The sequence below is a fragment of the Osmia lignaria genome, chromosome 9 (assembly GCF_051020975.1).
Source record: "Osmia lignaria lignaria isolate PbOS001 chromosome 9, iyOsmLign1, whole genome shotgun sequence".
NCBI lineage: Eukaryota > Metazoa > Arthropoda > Insecta > Hymenoptera > Megachilidae > Osmia > Osmia lignaria.
Window position 1 is genome coordinate 4185270 of NC_135040.1, and position 14050 is coordinate 4199319.

Consider the following 14050-nt stretch of genomic DNA (forward strand, 5'->3'; position numbering starts at 1 on the left):
TAAATTTCTTTTTATTTTATTACAAATCTTCTCTTGAAATATCGAACTGTTTGCCAGACACTGCTAGCAAAGTCTTCTTCCTTAAATACTTCCAACGATAACGTCATGTAACGTTACTGGCAATAAATTAACTAATCGGCACTCATACATAATTCTGTTTTACCTGAAATTTCACCAGCCTGTACAATTGTAAAAACACAAAACGTAGTGTATTATTAGAAACAGAGTCTCTGGTATCTTTCGAATTACCACCGCGCCTCTTCCTTTAATTAACTCCAATGGAACTTTACACCCGATGGAACGATACAATCGCCATTAAAATTACCATCGCTGATTAATCAACGGATTAGAGCAGGAGGCAATTAAGTCGTAGATAGTTTTTGTTCTTCTCCTTTGGAGATGTGTCCTACCGGCCGTATCGAATGTATAACAAGAATAATCGTGTGTAGAACGCCGTTCGCAATTAACGTTCTCGAATGATGCACGAGGTGGTCCGCGATGACAAATCACGCTAGAGCGTTTAACGTCGAGCTTTCTAGCAGCTTAGGAACTTGAAGAATAGCTACCGAGGTTGGATAACCGGTACCGTGAGATTCGATGCTTCCCTCGCTATTCCTTTCCATCTTTTGCCAACTGGTATTAATAGAAATATTAGGAAACGCGTGTTAACGAGCTGGAGAAATGAAAACTGGAAACCGATTTAGAATAACCGATCAAAATCGATCGATAGAAAATTTTATTCAATTTTAAAACAATGAATGAATTCCTTCGAGCGAAACGATGCAACTCGCACCTTTGATCTTTCGTTTCTTCATTAATGGAAAACAATCAAGAGAATCGTCACGGTTAAGGGGATACCTAGCTCTAATTAAGCTATTCAATGTCCTCCATATGATCGTTCGTTCGAGAACCGTAGTTTGACCCACTTTCGCAAATCTTCCTGCACGTTTATCTATGCAAATTTCCTTTGTCCCTCGGCTGTGCGGTTACCGAGACATACTACCACGATCTTTCCGTAAATCGTGTTTTAACAACAACGTCCCGAATATATTTTTTCCTTGTTCCCTGACTGAATCTCCGATCCACGCACGAAACTCGAAAGTTCACCTGTGCCCCGAGGAGGCCTCCTTTTGCGTGCCAGGAGATTTCAAGTCACCTTTTTGTCCGCGATGGGCACAGCGAATATCTACCTTCCAGCCACGAAATTTCTCGTTTATCGTTATTACTTAATTATTTCACCGGAGTTTTCACTTGGCATTCCAGAGACTTCGCCTAGTTTCTCTCGAACCGATCGCGCAGAAATCGTTTAATACGATTATGCAAGTTATTATCGTACGCATAACTCTTCGCAGAATTGCACAATTGAATAAATTACGAGCAGTTGGAGTAGGTTTAATCGAAGGACGTTTATTTATTTATACAAGAAATCACTTGCGTTTCCGGAAATCGACAAATTGTATAGGTAGATGTCTTTTAATCAACGAAAGGGTTAATCGAAGAGGAAAATTTCTTGAGAGACTTTGACGATAATTTGCGAACCACTGAATCGTCTGCTCGTCTGTATTTACAGTTGCGAATCTGCAAGCCATGACAGGCTGGCGTGTCTTTGCGTTTCGCAAAGGAAACGATTTAGGTGGTCGTAGATTAAGTCGTGCAGCCTTGGTGCAAAAAAACCTCTGTTTACAAGCGTATCTCGTAAGTCGACGAGCAATCTTCTGTCGCCGAGGAATTTTAGTTCGCGCTCGGTAGCCTGCAAATTGGAGCAATTTATAAGGTTAGTCCATCGATATTTCATGCACGCAGGGGAATCTAAAAAAGAAATTCATATTTCATTCTCTTCAACACAAACGTTTTTCGATAAAAGAAGGGTGAAAATTGTTTCAGGGTTCCAAAATATCAAATTTTGTAGTTTTCGACCCTCAAATATCACAAAACACATTTGGCTGCAAAATATTAAATCTTATTTTCTTTTTGACCTAAGAAATTTAAAAATTTAATATTTTTAAACCAAACATTTTTCCCCCCCTAAAATTAAGTACAATCAAAAAGTATATTCGAATCTCTCTGATTTCCGATAAGAAATTAGTAATCGAGGAAGAATAAGCTCCAACCTCCCTGCAGGCCGGTGCTTTCTAAGAGAAAGGTGTCAAGCATGGACATTCATATTCGCCGCTTAACGATGCCGTGAAAATACGACAACGAGGGTAGCCGTCGATGCAATAAATTTTCGCGACAGTGTGGAAAGTGGCCGGCGATCGGCTCGTCGACGCTTGAAATTCCTCGGCAATCTTTTTCCATCCGCAGATCATCGATATGCAATACGATAGCTAAGTTTCTCCGTTGATATTTCCTTGCTGTTCACACGTGGTCCATAGTTAGCACTGCAAACGAGTGATAACAAATACCTGGGAGATAATGAGCCGCGCATCGAGGATACTGATAAATCTTTCTGTCTGTCGAACAGCTTCGATAAATAAATTAATAATCAAACGAATAAAACGATTCAGGGAATAGAATAATTTTTCTTTTCTCTGATTCGAAAGACACTTCGGTCGGAGCCGTGTTATTATGCAGACACGCGTGATAACTCGCTGAAAGAAATTACCGGGGCTCTTTATTTTTTCCGTGCAAGGTGATAAGGAATTCGACGGCACGATAAGAGGTAACGTTGCGACTCGACCTCGTTGTCGTTGGCTCGAGCCTCTCGGTGAAGAGGCAGTCTCGCCGCCGCTCTAGACGCGCAAAAGTGAAATTCGCGAGTAATTGCATGGACAATTACGACGAATCGTGATCGTGACGCTGTCTCGAGGGATTTTGTCACCGTGGAAAAAAGGAGCCTTGAATAAACAGAACGAATGTCGCCCAACGGTCAGCACGAGAACATCGAGTCCCATCCGGAAGCGGTACAGGACGATAGGTCGTCCTGGTTCTTTGGCGTAGGATCTTGTTTATTTTATATTGTTTCAAACTGTAAAAATTCTAGAAAATTTAATAACGCGAAAATATGCAGATTGGTATCGAGAAAGTTCACAAGTTCGTAAACATCAGACAGTTTTGTTTAATTAAAAATTTCGTCGAAAGTTTGCGCTTCGCTTCCTTTTCTTTACGGTAAAGAATACAAGATGACACGTTGATGGGAGATAAATTTTGACCGTCAGAAAAAATTTACGATCCCTGATATCGTTCTGTCAACGAGCAAGAGATAACGATCGGTTCACCGTATCTTAAGGTTTGTTGACCCGAATTTAAGTCGTTCTTTCTGCGAACTGTTCACGTTCTCAACTTGCATCGAAAGTTGCACATCAATGACAGTTGCGTTGTTACGACACGCACGAATGCTGCGTTACGCTTGCGCTTCCGTAACAACTTATCTTACCTGTTCCTTTAATTATCCAATGGAAGAATTCGCGGATCGGACAAAAGCGAGTGAAAGCCATCGATTATTCTTTTTCCCCATGGAAACGCATTTCCGCGATGAAACGCGACTTTGTGTGCTTCCTGATTCGATTACGCTATGTTAATATTAATCAGCGTTCGATAATTAGTTGCGAATGATTTCCTACTAGCTTTTCTCTTATAATGATGATGCACTTTATTTAATTATATAAATAATTAACTCTCCGTCGGCATACCGCATAGGCGAAATTATCATTTTTCAGAACTAGCTTTCGAATTTTTATTTTTGTTGCAAGAAAATTTGAATTTTTCATTTAATTGTCACCTGTATATTAAATTAGAAGCTTCAGTAAATATTTCAGAATTTTTTCAGATTTTTTTATAGCCTGGAAATAAAAGACTCCGTTAATGAATATACTTCGCTATTACTTAATTGCTTAATTACTATACAGTAATAATAGACTTTGATCCATCCTGGTTCAATAATTTCTATTGATAAACAAAATACCTACAAATACTGTATTTATCTTTCTGACTCTGTTTCTATTATTCTTCTAATCTGGTTCTAGAAACATTGAATTTCCATGCGATGCTGCTTTAGTACTAATTCTGCTGTCTTAATTTGCAGAGGATTCCGAGCTGTCCCGTAAAGAGTCCGCAGCCGTTGAAGGAGTTCGTGGGTCGCTGCCAGACGATGCCATCCCGAGTGAAAAAATCTTTCTGTGGTTGCCTTCAGGTAAGAATTACCACAGTTATAATTCTAATTTTTACCTCGAAAACCATTATAAGTTAACCTCCAGAGGGTTAATAATTTTGCAAATTGTACGTAAACGAGGAAAATTGAATCCGTCGAGTTGTTGAACGCTCTAACAGGAACAATTAGCCGACCATAAAGCGCGAAAATTGATTCCGTGCTTTGGCTTAGAAGCCGCCAAGTAATTCCGCATTCTTCGTTCCGATTCGAGCTGAACAAGAGTCGATTGTGTATACATTTCCACGAAGTCGATTGTCGTTAGCAGATGGTTGCGTAAGTTGAGGCAAATTCAGCAGCTGGAACAAGAGAATGAAATAAACATTCTGTTTTCTCTACTCAAAGTGTCACTGTAATTAATATACAATGAATCATTTTTCAGCGTAAATCTTTGTGTTTTGTATAACTTGTCGTCTCGTTCATTGAGAATTGTTCCGGTGTCTAATTCGTAGACACCACATCCGGCGCGTTTCTGCTTCAGAAGACATCGCGACTGATTTATCATCCGCTCGCGTGATATAATTGCGTGCGAAGTCTTGGAAGTATGAAGCTCCGTTAATGATTCAATCTTCAACACTTTCGATTCGATTAGTCTTTCTCTACCTAGCAATCCCAAGTTTCGTGCTCGTTAATTAATATTTATTTAGATGTCTAAGTTTCTTCTTGAGATCAGTGGGCATTTTCTATTTCTTTTACTTTTTCTCAGAATCTACTGCAACTATCAAATTCAAATTTTTAGAGCATCTAGTATGATATTAGATGTGCATTTTACCCAAAGGGAATGTTGAAATATTGAATATTGAATTCTAGGTTGAAATATTACCTTCAATTTAGAAAATGCTGTCAATTTGGCTGTAGGGCAAATTTCAAAAAAAATTCTGGCCATAAATACGTATTACCCTTAGTAGTAAAAGCACATCAAATTTCAACTCGATCGATCGAATGGTTACTGAGAAAAAATAACACGAGTGCTGGAAAACGTGATTTTTCTAAAATCTTGCCTCTATCAATTCACACATGAGACACAATTTTGTCAGCATTTTTCTCCCACTCATAGTACCTGAAAAATTATATTAATTATATTTTTAAAAAAAATCGACTCTTTTCCATTCCTCTTAAATCTTCGATCTCTCCATTCTATAATGGAAAGATTCTAGAACCCTTTAATAAGTGCCTGGGTTAGATTACCAAAGCCACTTGGTTCGTTTAATAAAACGGATGATAGTCTCGATTCAACTCTCGTTTGTCAAACAATCAAGGTGGATATTAAAACGTATGGCGAGGCTCTCCCCATTTTCCTCAGGGAAGGTTAACATGCTCGCCACTACACGTCGAGTCTATACTGCACTCGGAGTGCATCACTTTGCATTGCAGATGTCATTCGAGCAAGCGTAACGGACGCAAGAATGCTTTGCATTTATGGGTGTGTACCGGACAGGGTAATGTAACCCTCCGCATCTCGCGATCATTTCAAACCTGTATATTTGTCATCTGTAATGAATCCTATGACCTATTTTCTCTCATATAAAAAAATACTTTCACAGTACTTATTAATTACAGTAGGTCAAAGTCATGATCGGTGCAAAAAAACTCGGGATTTATAATGCAACTGAATTTCTTATTAAGATCTATTCAGGAATAGGCCACTTTCACCGAAGGTATTTTAACAAAAACTTCTGGCGAACAAAATCCAATATCCGTCTCTCGATTCAAATGGATCTCTTTTCAATAAGACTCGAAATAAATGATCATTGAAAAAGACTACCCACACGCTTGTACACAAGCCAGAGATCCTTCATCGGCATCCTCGAGAATTCTGTAGTCCTTTTTTACCGACAAATCCGTCGAACAAGAGATCCGATGGAATGCAGTACAGAAAGTCCGAAGACGATTAGTATCGCGTGTGACTCATGGAACACGGCGTTTCTTTATCAATTATCGACGATGCAAGAATTTCTATACCGTCCGATTAAAAACGTAAGAAAGCGCACGAATGGACGTAGACTCTTCAGTTTTTTCCTGACGAGTGTCTAGGCCAGGCCTGCCATAATAGCAATTAACGTCTTGCGTTAGAAACAAAGTCAATTTTCCTTTGATAAATTCAATCTTACGAACATTAATGCGTCCACTGTCCCGAAGGCATGCATCGAACAGAGTGTCGGACAAGAAGTTCGCTTCCAAGAATCATCTCTCAGCCGTTTACCAGCGACAGAACCGAAAAACTTATGCTAATGCCTTACGATCGCGTTCCAAAAGCCTTCTTGTCAAGCTCCAGTCGACTTTATCAAGAAGTGGACGCTTCTGAAGAAACGTATGTGCTATCCAGCTCGCGTTGTTTTCTATCGTCCATCTGTTTCGTGTATCGAGGTCTGCGCAATTTCTTCTCCGGATGCAGAGCAGAGCGTAATGTCTTTCTTTCGCGATCGCGCGAAATTACCTTACTGTACTTCGAACATGATCGATTGGCTATTTTTCCTCGGCCATTCGTACGGCACGTTCATTTCTAATATCAATTTTATTCTTCGAGCATAACGGTACCGATCGGTCCACCTATATATTTTATACGACGAACCGTTCGCATCGACCTAATAAGTAACAATAACGATAGTCAATCGAGGGACAGGTACGCGAATAGATAATTTCCTAGTCACGTGTGAAAGTACCTTAGGAATCCGGTGCCCGAGCCAGTCCCCTGACCTTTGCTTTGCCTCTTGACTGCCTCGTCGGAGGAGCCGCGAGAACCGTACAACTCGGGATGTCGATGCTTCCTGGGGATCGTAAATGTTCGGTGAACTTGAACGTCAGCGTACTTCGAATACCGTTCAATTTCAGAAGCGAAAAATCTCTTTGTGAAGCTGAGAAGCCGACAGGTTATAATAGAACCCTGCGTTCATTCGCAAACTTTGGGAATAATTTGCGTAGACTTAGGAAATTTTATTGAAATATTTGATCAATCAAAATGAAATGTTGCAATAGATCGAAGCGTTTCGTAAGGATACTCGTCGAAGAGATTCATCGATCGTCGATCGCTTAAACTGTACGCAAGCGGAGTTGGTACACCGTCGGCATCTCGAACGATCGCTCGACGCCGCGATTTAATGCCGAGGCTCGTCTTCAATAAGGTCAAGACCTGGTTACATACCCTCGATCGTCTTCGTTCCCAATCGGTTTTCACGGAAAGTCGAAATACTTGCGACGAGAGGAACGCGCGAACTCGATTCTGTGACCTTTTGGTTGTCTCCCACGTGCCTTAAAAAAAAGAAACATGATTGTAAAATTCACTCACGTCTCGACGCTGCTTCTTTTCTTTTATACACGACGCGACGTTGAAAACAATATACAGTTTTCATTGAAATTTCGGTCAGACTCGGATCGTTGTTTTGAATCCCTCTGCGCGAGTGAAATATCCTTTTAAGAAACTTTGGAAAATTATTTGTTTACGCAGGATGACGAGCCACCGGAAATCACGTATTGCGTTGTGGAGCAGACGGGCACGCTCACGCTTCAAGCGATGACGCCCACCTTGCCGATGCCCGCCGAGGAGGAGTTGAACAAGATGTTCCTTGAATTGGTGGACGAGCTGGACCTGACCCAGACCAACCGGCAGGCGGTCCTGGCACTTCCGGCGAACAAAAAGTGGCAGATATACTGTTCGAGGAAAGGCAACGGCACGTTGGAGAACGGTGGTCTCAGGACCACCGATCTCAGCGGCGACCCTGAGGATTATATCAACAGATTGAAGACCATAGCGAGTGTAAGTGATTCTTAATTAAAAAAATTCATTTTTTCGAAAAAAGGATCGATCTGAAGCTTGAATCTCTATTTAGAGCCCCTTTTCCGAGGAGGGTGAAGAACTGACGAACCAAATGCGCCAAGTAGAAGCCCTGAAGACAGCTCTCAGAACACAGCCACATAGTTTCGTCCTCAGGTTCATCGAACTCGATGGTTTGAACGCTTTGTTACAAGTGCTGGGCACCATGGAACCGGAAGCTGCCAACAGCAACCTGCACACGAGCGTGATAGGGTGCCTGAAGGCGTTGATGAACAATTCTGTAAGTTTTGTAGAAATAAATCAGGGCTTCTTAAAATGTGGGTCAGGTAACCAAATTTGGGAGACGCAGGAATTTTAGGAAAACTAAAAAATTTATATTCAGGGTTGCAGAAATATTTTCTCGGGGTCGTTAAGTGGGAAAGTTTGAGAAGCCCTGAAATAAATCAAATCTGTTTTACGAAGAGGGTTTCAATATTTTGATTGTTGTTCCAGAATGGAAGAGCACACGTACTGGCGCACCCGACAGCCATCAACACGATCTCGCAGTCGCTGGCGACCGAGAATATCAAAACGAAAATCTCCGTTCTGGAAATCTTGGGCGCCGTTTGCCTGGTTCCGGGTGGCCATCGCAAGGTCCTTGAAGCCATGCTACATTTCCAGCAGTACCATTTCGAACGAACGCGTTTCCAAAGCATCATCAACGACCTGGACAAGAACTTCGGCATCTATAAAGACAATCTGTCTTTAAAGACAGCGATCATGTCGTTCATCAACGCAGTGCTCAACTACGGACCTGGCCAGGTGACTCTGGAGTTCAGACTGCACCTGAGATACGAACTCCTGATGCTCGGTATTCAACCCATCATCGAGAAGCTGAGGAAATATGAAAATGAGACACTGGACAGACACTTGGACTTCTTCGAGATGGTCAGGAACGAAGATGAGAAGGAACTTGCTAGGAAGTTTGAAAAGGAACACGTAGACACGAAGAGTGCTACTGCTATGTTTGATCTAGTTAGAAGGAAACTCAGCCACACGGCTGCCTATCCTCATCTGTTGAGTCTTCTGCAACATTGTCTATTGCTGCCTCGTAAGTTACCAAATTTTCAAATGCAAATGTCCAACTTCGAAAAGAAAGCCTTCAGATTTATTTTAATTATTTCAATCATTTCTCTTTCCAGTCGACTACGGTTCCTATCCACAGCATTGGTTACTCTTCGATCGTATCGTGCAGCAGATCGTCCTCCAATCGGAAGGAAACGAGACCGGTGTTACGAGGAACCCCGACGTGGCACCAATCGAGATAAACGTGAAGGAAATTGTCCACCTGCTCGCTAAGGAAGAGGAACTCGTCGCGGCCAGGAAGAAGGCCGAAGAGTTGGAGCGAGAAAACTCGGACATGTCGACCAGATTGGCCAAGAAGGAACAAGAGTTGGATCTGAGGACGCAGGAGAAAGTAATTTATCTCGTTGTCTTACCAAATTGAGATCGCCTTTTCCGATCTCTCGTCTTACGTTATATTGTCTCGCTGCTTTTTTAGGAAGACATGGAGGCCAGTTTGGCGAGAGTGAAAGAGCGTCTCGAAAAGGAGACGTCGATGCATATAGAGACGAAGCAGAGGATCTCGGAGCTGCAAGACAATTTGGAGACGCTATCCCGGCAGATAAACAATGAAAAGTCTGAGAGAAAACGACTGGAACAGTTGGTAGCCTCGGGAAGTTTGCCGGATGATGCTAAAGCGACGATCAAAATCGTGGAGGATGAGGTTCTTGAGAAAGTGGAGTCGAAACCGATGCCTCCACCTCCTCCGCCTCCGCCTTTGGCACCTCCTCCACCACCTTGCCTAATGCCAGCAGCACCTCCTCCTATGAAGGTACTAATTTAATCTCCTCGAATCTCTTCCAGAAGATATAGCTGGATAAGGTGGACAAAAGTAGCCCTAAACCAAATCTGATTTTACGTTATCAAGAAAAAACAATCTGTGCCAATTTGCAGCCCTGTATTTTCAAAAGTTAAAACATTTGTTAATTTTTAATAATCATTATTAAAAGTGTCAATATTGCTTACGGTTTAAAACTTTAGTACCCTTTAAACTGACAAATATTAAACCTCACACAGGTGGAGATAATAAAGAACGTCCCTCAACCAAGCAACCCCCTGAAATCGTTCAATTGGTCCAAGATCCCGGAACAGAAGCTGCAGGGAACCATATGGTCGGAATTAGACGACACGAAATTGTATAACGTCATGGACTTAGAGTCCATCGATAAGATTTTCTGCGCTTATCAGAAGAACGGTGTCTCTGCAGAGGGTTCGATCGAGGATCTGAGAACTCTTGGAAAAAACAAGAAAACCATGTCGGTGATCGATTCAAGGCGAGCACAAAATTGCACGATATTACTATCGAAACTGAAGATGACCGATAACGAGATCACCAGAACGATCCTCTCTATGGATCAGCAAAATATTTTGCACATAGACATGGTGGAGCAGTTGCTCAAGTATATTCCGTCATCCGAAGAGGCTGCTCTGTTGGACATGCATCAGAAAGAACTGCAAAGCAGGGCTGACTGTTTCTTATACCAAATATCCAAGTAATTAATTATTCATCAAAAAATAGATCCGAATGTATTTCTCTGTTTTACATTATTCATTCCTGTTCGATCCACGTTTCAGAGTACCCCACTACGAGCAAAGACTGCGATCACTTCACTACAAAAAGAAATTCGCAGCCAGCATCGCGGAATTGACGCCGAGAATGCGCGCGGTTCTCGAGGCGAGTCGGCAGGTGGCCAGATCAAGGAGGCTCAGAAAGTTGTTGGAACTGGTGCTGGCTCTAGGGAATTACGTAAATCGCGGGAACGCTCGGGGTAATGCTTGCGGCTTCCGTTTGGCCTCGCTGAACCGTCTAGTCGACACCAAGTCCTCCTGCTCTAAAGGGACCACCTTGTTGCACTACTTGGTTCAGATCCTGGAGTCGAGGTTCAGAGAGGTGTTGGATATCGAGGAGGACATGCCTCACGTTCGAACCGCGGCTAGAGTCAGCATGGCTGATCTGCAAAAAGAGGTGGCTAATCTGAAGAACGGTCTCCAAGATGTTCAAAGGGAAATAGGTGAGTTCCTTGAAATGTCTTTTTTTTAGGATATCTTCCATCGACACTTTCGATTCGATCCTAATATAGAATTCGGTTCGAACCTGATCGGAAAAGAATTTCAGATAAACAAACTGGTTTCACCATTTTTGGTATCCTTTCAGAATTCCACCGTGGTCAGTCTCAAGTGCTTCAAGGAGACATGTTCTTGCCAGCGATGAGAGACTTCCAGGCGCAGGCCACTTGTAGATTAGCGGAAGCGGAGGACCTGTTCCAGGATATGAAGACCAGGGTAAGTTTTAAAATTAGAGGCTTAGGAATTCCATACTAATTTCGGTTTTGCAGTTCGATCGAGCGGTGAGACTGTTTGGAGAGGATTCCGCGGGGGTGCAACCGGACGAGTTCTTTGGCATCTTCGAGAACTTTTTGCAGGCATTAGCGGAGGCCAGACAGGACGTGGAGAACATGAGGAAGAAGATCGAAGAAGAGGAACGTCGAGCGAAACAAGAACAAGAAGTAAAAATTGAAATTCTTCCAAAATTTCTAATGATATGATTTTTAATGAATTATAAAAAATTTGAATGATTTCTGTTGCAGCTTCGAAAGAGAACAATGGAGCGAAAGAATTCACGCGAAGGGATATTGAATAGCATTTCTTTGAGCAAGAAGAACGAGGTGAACAGTAACGGGCAAACGGACAACAAGGGCGAATTCGATGACTTGATATCAGCCCTTCGCACTGGGGATGTTTTCGGGGAAGACATCGCGAAATTCAAGAGATCGAAGCGTAGACCCGTGACTCCGAGCGGGCAAGAATCGCGCAGACACAGCGCGCACAGAGAAGACTCGAGGGAACGGCATTGAGATAATTAAATCTGCGATTGATCGCTTTGAAATTATCTTGAAATGATCAGGAAATGAATAGTTTCTGGTTTGACAGCCGTCGATTCGATGGATCTGCGATTTAAACGATATGTGATAGGAAAGAAGAAAAGAAAATGTTCGAGTAGAGAGACAGTGAAGAATACGTAAAACCAGTAGGGAACATGTAAATAGATTTTTTTTTAAATGAAGAATATAGGTTTCTCGCGAATTTCTTCATCGATTATGTAGAATTATTTTCATTTTTGGTTTGTTGTCTTTGAAGATGTCTTCCTCCTTCGCTCGTGATTTATTTCTGATTCGAAGTTTCTTAAATTTATCTAAAAATCACTGGTATTCCTTTGGGATTATTATTTACTTTTTCAAATTTCTATGTTACGTGTCTGTCATTTATTTGGAGACAAAATTAAAGAGCACAAAGACTTGTTGCAGTAGGGTGTTTAAATTTAGGGAATTGACGTATGAAATATTAAAAAAACTATAGTACAGACGAATTGGATTATGGTTTTTGCTACCTGCACCGTACACGCTGATGAAAATCTCCATGCTGAACAGAAAAAATGAGCGAACTTATACAATATCCTTAAATAAGGTACCACTCGATGATCTTTCTTTGTATATAGCCACAGGGATCTGTAATTCAAAATGATTCAAGGACAGTGAAATGTAACGCGATTCTAAGACGTGAAATTTCAATTTTCCAGCTTTATTTACAGATATTTGTAACACTTTTGAAGAAAAATACGTGTTCTTTATATCGAGGAACGTACGAACAGGGCCTAGAGGGGTGCAGTCCTGTTTCTGCCCCGCAAAACCTACAAGTCTGATTTTTGTATTTAGAAATCGACGAACGCATCGATTAGATCGCTTAGCGTAGTGCTCTCTGAGAGCTTTTCAGATTGGAAAATTCATGAGTGCATTTTGACTTAGGGGCTAGTTGGCAAATCGTCTAGTCGACGAAATTCGTGTTAGTTTTCGATGTGTAGAGAGAGGGGTGAAGAAGAAACGATTAGACGAGAGTTTGTTGTATAGTAGTCGATGTTTTGTAAGCTTTTGTATTTTTGTAAATATTCAGTATCGACGTCTCGTTCTTGTGGAGGAGAACCCATCGACAAGAATCAATGTCCGGTTAATATATTACCGAGTCCTTAATGTCACATGTATTAATATATACAGAAATATACGGAAATATACGAAAATTCAGGCCATTGGTGATGTTTCAAGCATTAATTAGCAATTTACAAACTACTAATCCCTGAGAATTTGAAATAGAAGGATCCTAAAGGGCCCAGGCGGAATTCCTTCCGGTACCGAATATCGGTACAATCTTTTTGTACATCCTCCTTCCCGCCACTGGTTTAAACCACTATTATCTCTAGAGGGTCGCCGAGCGTGGCTCGTCGGTGTACTTACTTGGTTCCACAGATGACGCCATATCATTAAAGAATGGTTTTTTAAAGCGATGCAAACGTTGATACCTTACCGACAGTCCCTAGAAAAATTCCTACAAACGAGTTCTCAAATTACGTCGTCATTACTAAACAGATTGCAGAACAATTTAAGGGGCGTGTTCAGGAGGCTTCGTTTAAAAAAATAGTAAGAACTACGATTTCGTTCATTATTCACTCTCGAAAGACGTCAAAAAGGTAAAACAGGTAAAACAAATTTAGTTCCTCATTTTTTCTGTAGGGCGCAGTTCATTCGTTTTTAGTGCTCGACCACGTGATCATTCGCAGCTCGTGTGTCTAAAACGGCGTCAACGCTTGCATCGCCTGAAGTAGTATTTAAATATTATATTAAATTGTGTATTAGGTATCAAAAATACAAAAAACAGAAGACAAAATTGAAGAGAAGACTGGAGACATGATTTCTGACATCGTTTCCACGTTGTCTTCAGATATGCGTAAGCTGAAAATTTATACCCTATTTTGCCGATACAGATACGAATTAAAATAACATATTTCTCATTCATTCTGCTTTTATTTAATCTCTTATGTCTTTTTCTATCTTCTTTCCTATATTTCGGTGCCTTAAATTGAAAAAAGTAATCTTAACCTTATTTCAATATGGCGTTGATAATTTTCAACGGATCTTTTAATGTTAAAGTTTCCAAGCAATTCGAAGTTTCTACCAATGGCTGTGATTGGTCGTCCGTTA

The 14050-nt window shown here is 41.2% G+C and overlaps 1 protein-coding gene across 6 annotated transcripts in view; it reads left to right on the forward strand.

The window, feature by feature from the left end:
• DAAM (disheveled-associated activator of morphogenesis-like protein) overlaps window positions 1–13117 on the forward strand; it is a 39387-nt gene extending 26270 nt beyond the window's left edge. For 3 of the 6 annotated variants that reach the window (XM_034335603.2, XM_034335514.2, XM_034335430.2), the window contains exons 2-12: window positions 4025–4132; window positions 7593–7901; window positions 7975–8199; window positions 8412–9009; window positions 9101–9375; window positions 9460–9792; window positions 10038–10513; window positions 10596–11032; window positions 11176–11303; window positions 11357–11527; window positions 11609–13117. In XM_034335603.2, coding sequence (XP_034191494.1) covers window positions 4091–4132; window positions 7593–7901; window positions 7975–8199; window positions 8412–9009; window positions 9101–9375; window positions 9460–9792; window positions 10038–10513; window positions 10596–11032; window positions 11176–11303; window positions 11357–11527; window positions 11609–11875 — 3261 coding nt within the window. In that variant the 5' untranslated portion in view covers window positions 4025–4090 and the 3' untranslated portion in view covers window positions 11876–13117. Of the gene's footprint in view, window positions 1–1609; window positions 1775–2675; window positions 2937–3003; window positions 3230–4024; window positions 4133–7592; window positions 7902–7974; window positions 8200–8411; window positions 9010–9100; window positions 9376–9459; window positions 9793–10037; window positions 10514–10595; window positions 11033–11175; window positions 11304–11356; window positions 11528–11608 lie in introns of those variants that run through there. The other 3 variants (XM_034335683.2, XM_034335341.2, XM_034335770.2) reach the window with 3 other exon arrangements.
• The last annotated feature ends 933 nt before the right edge of the window (window positions 13118–14050 follow it).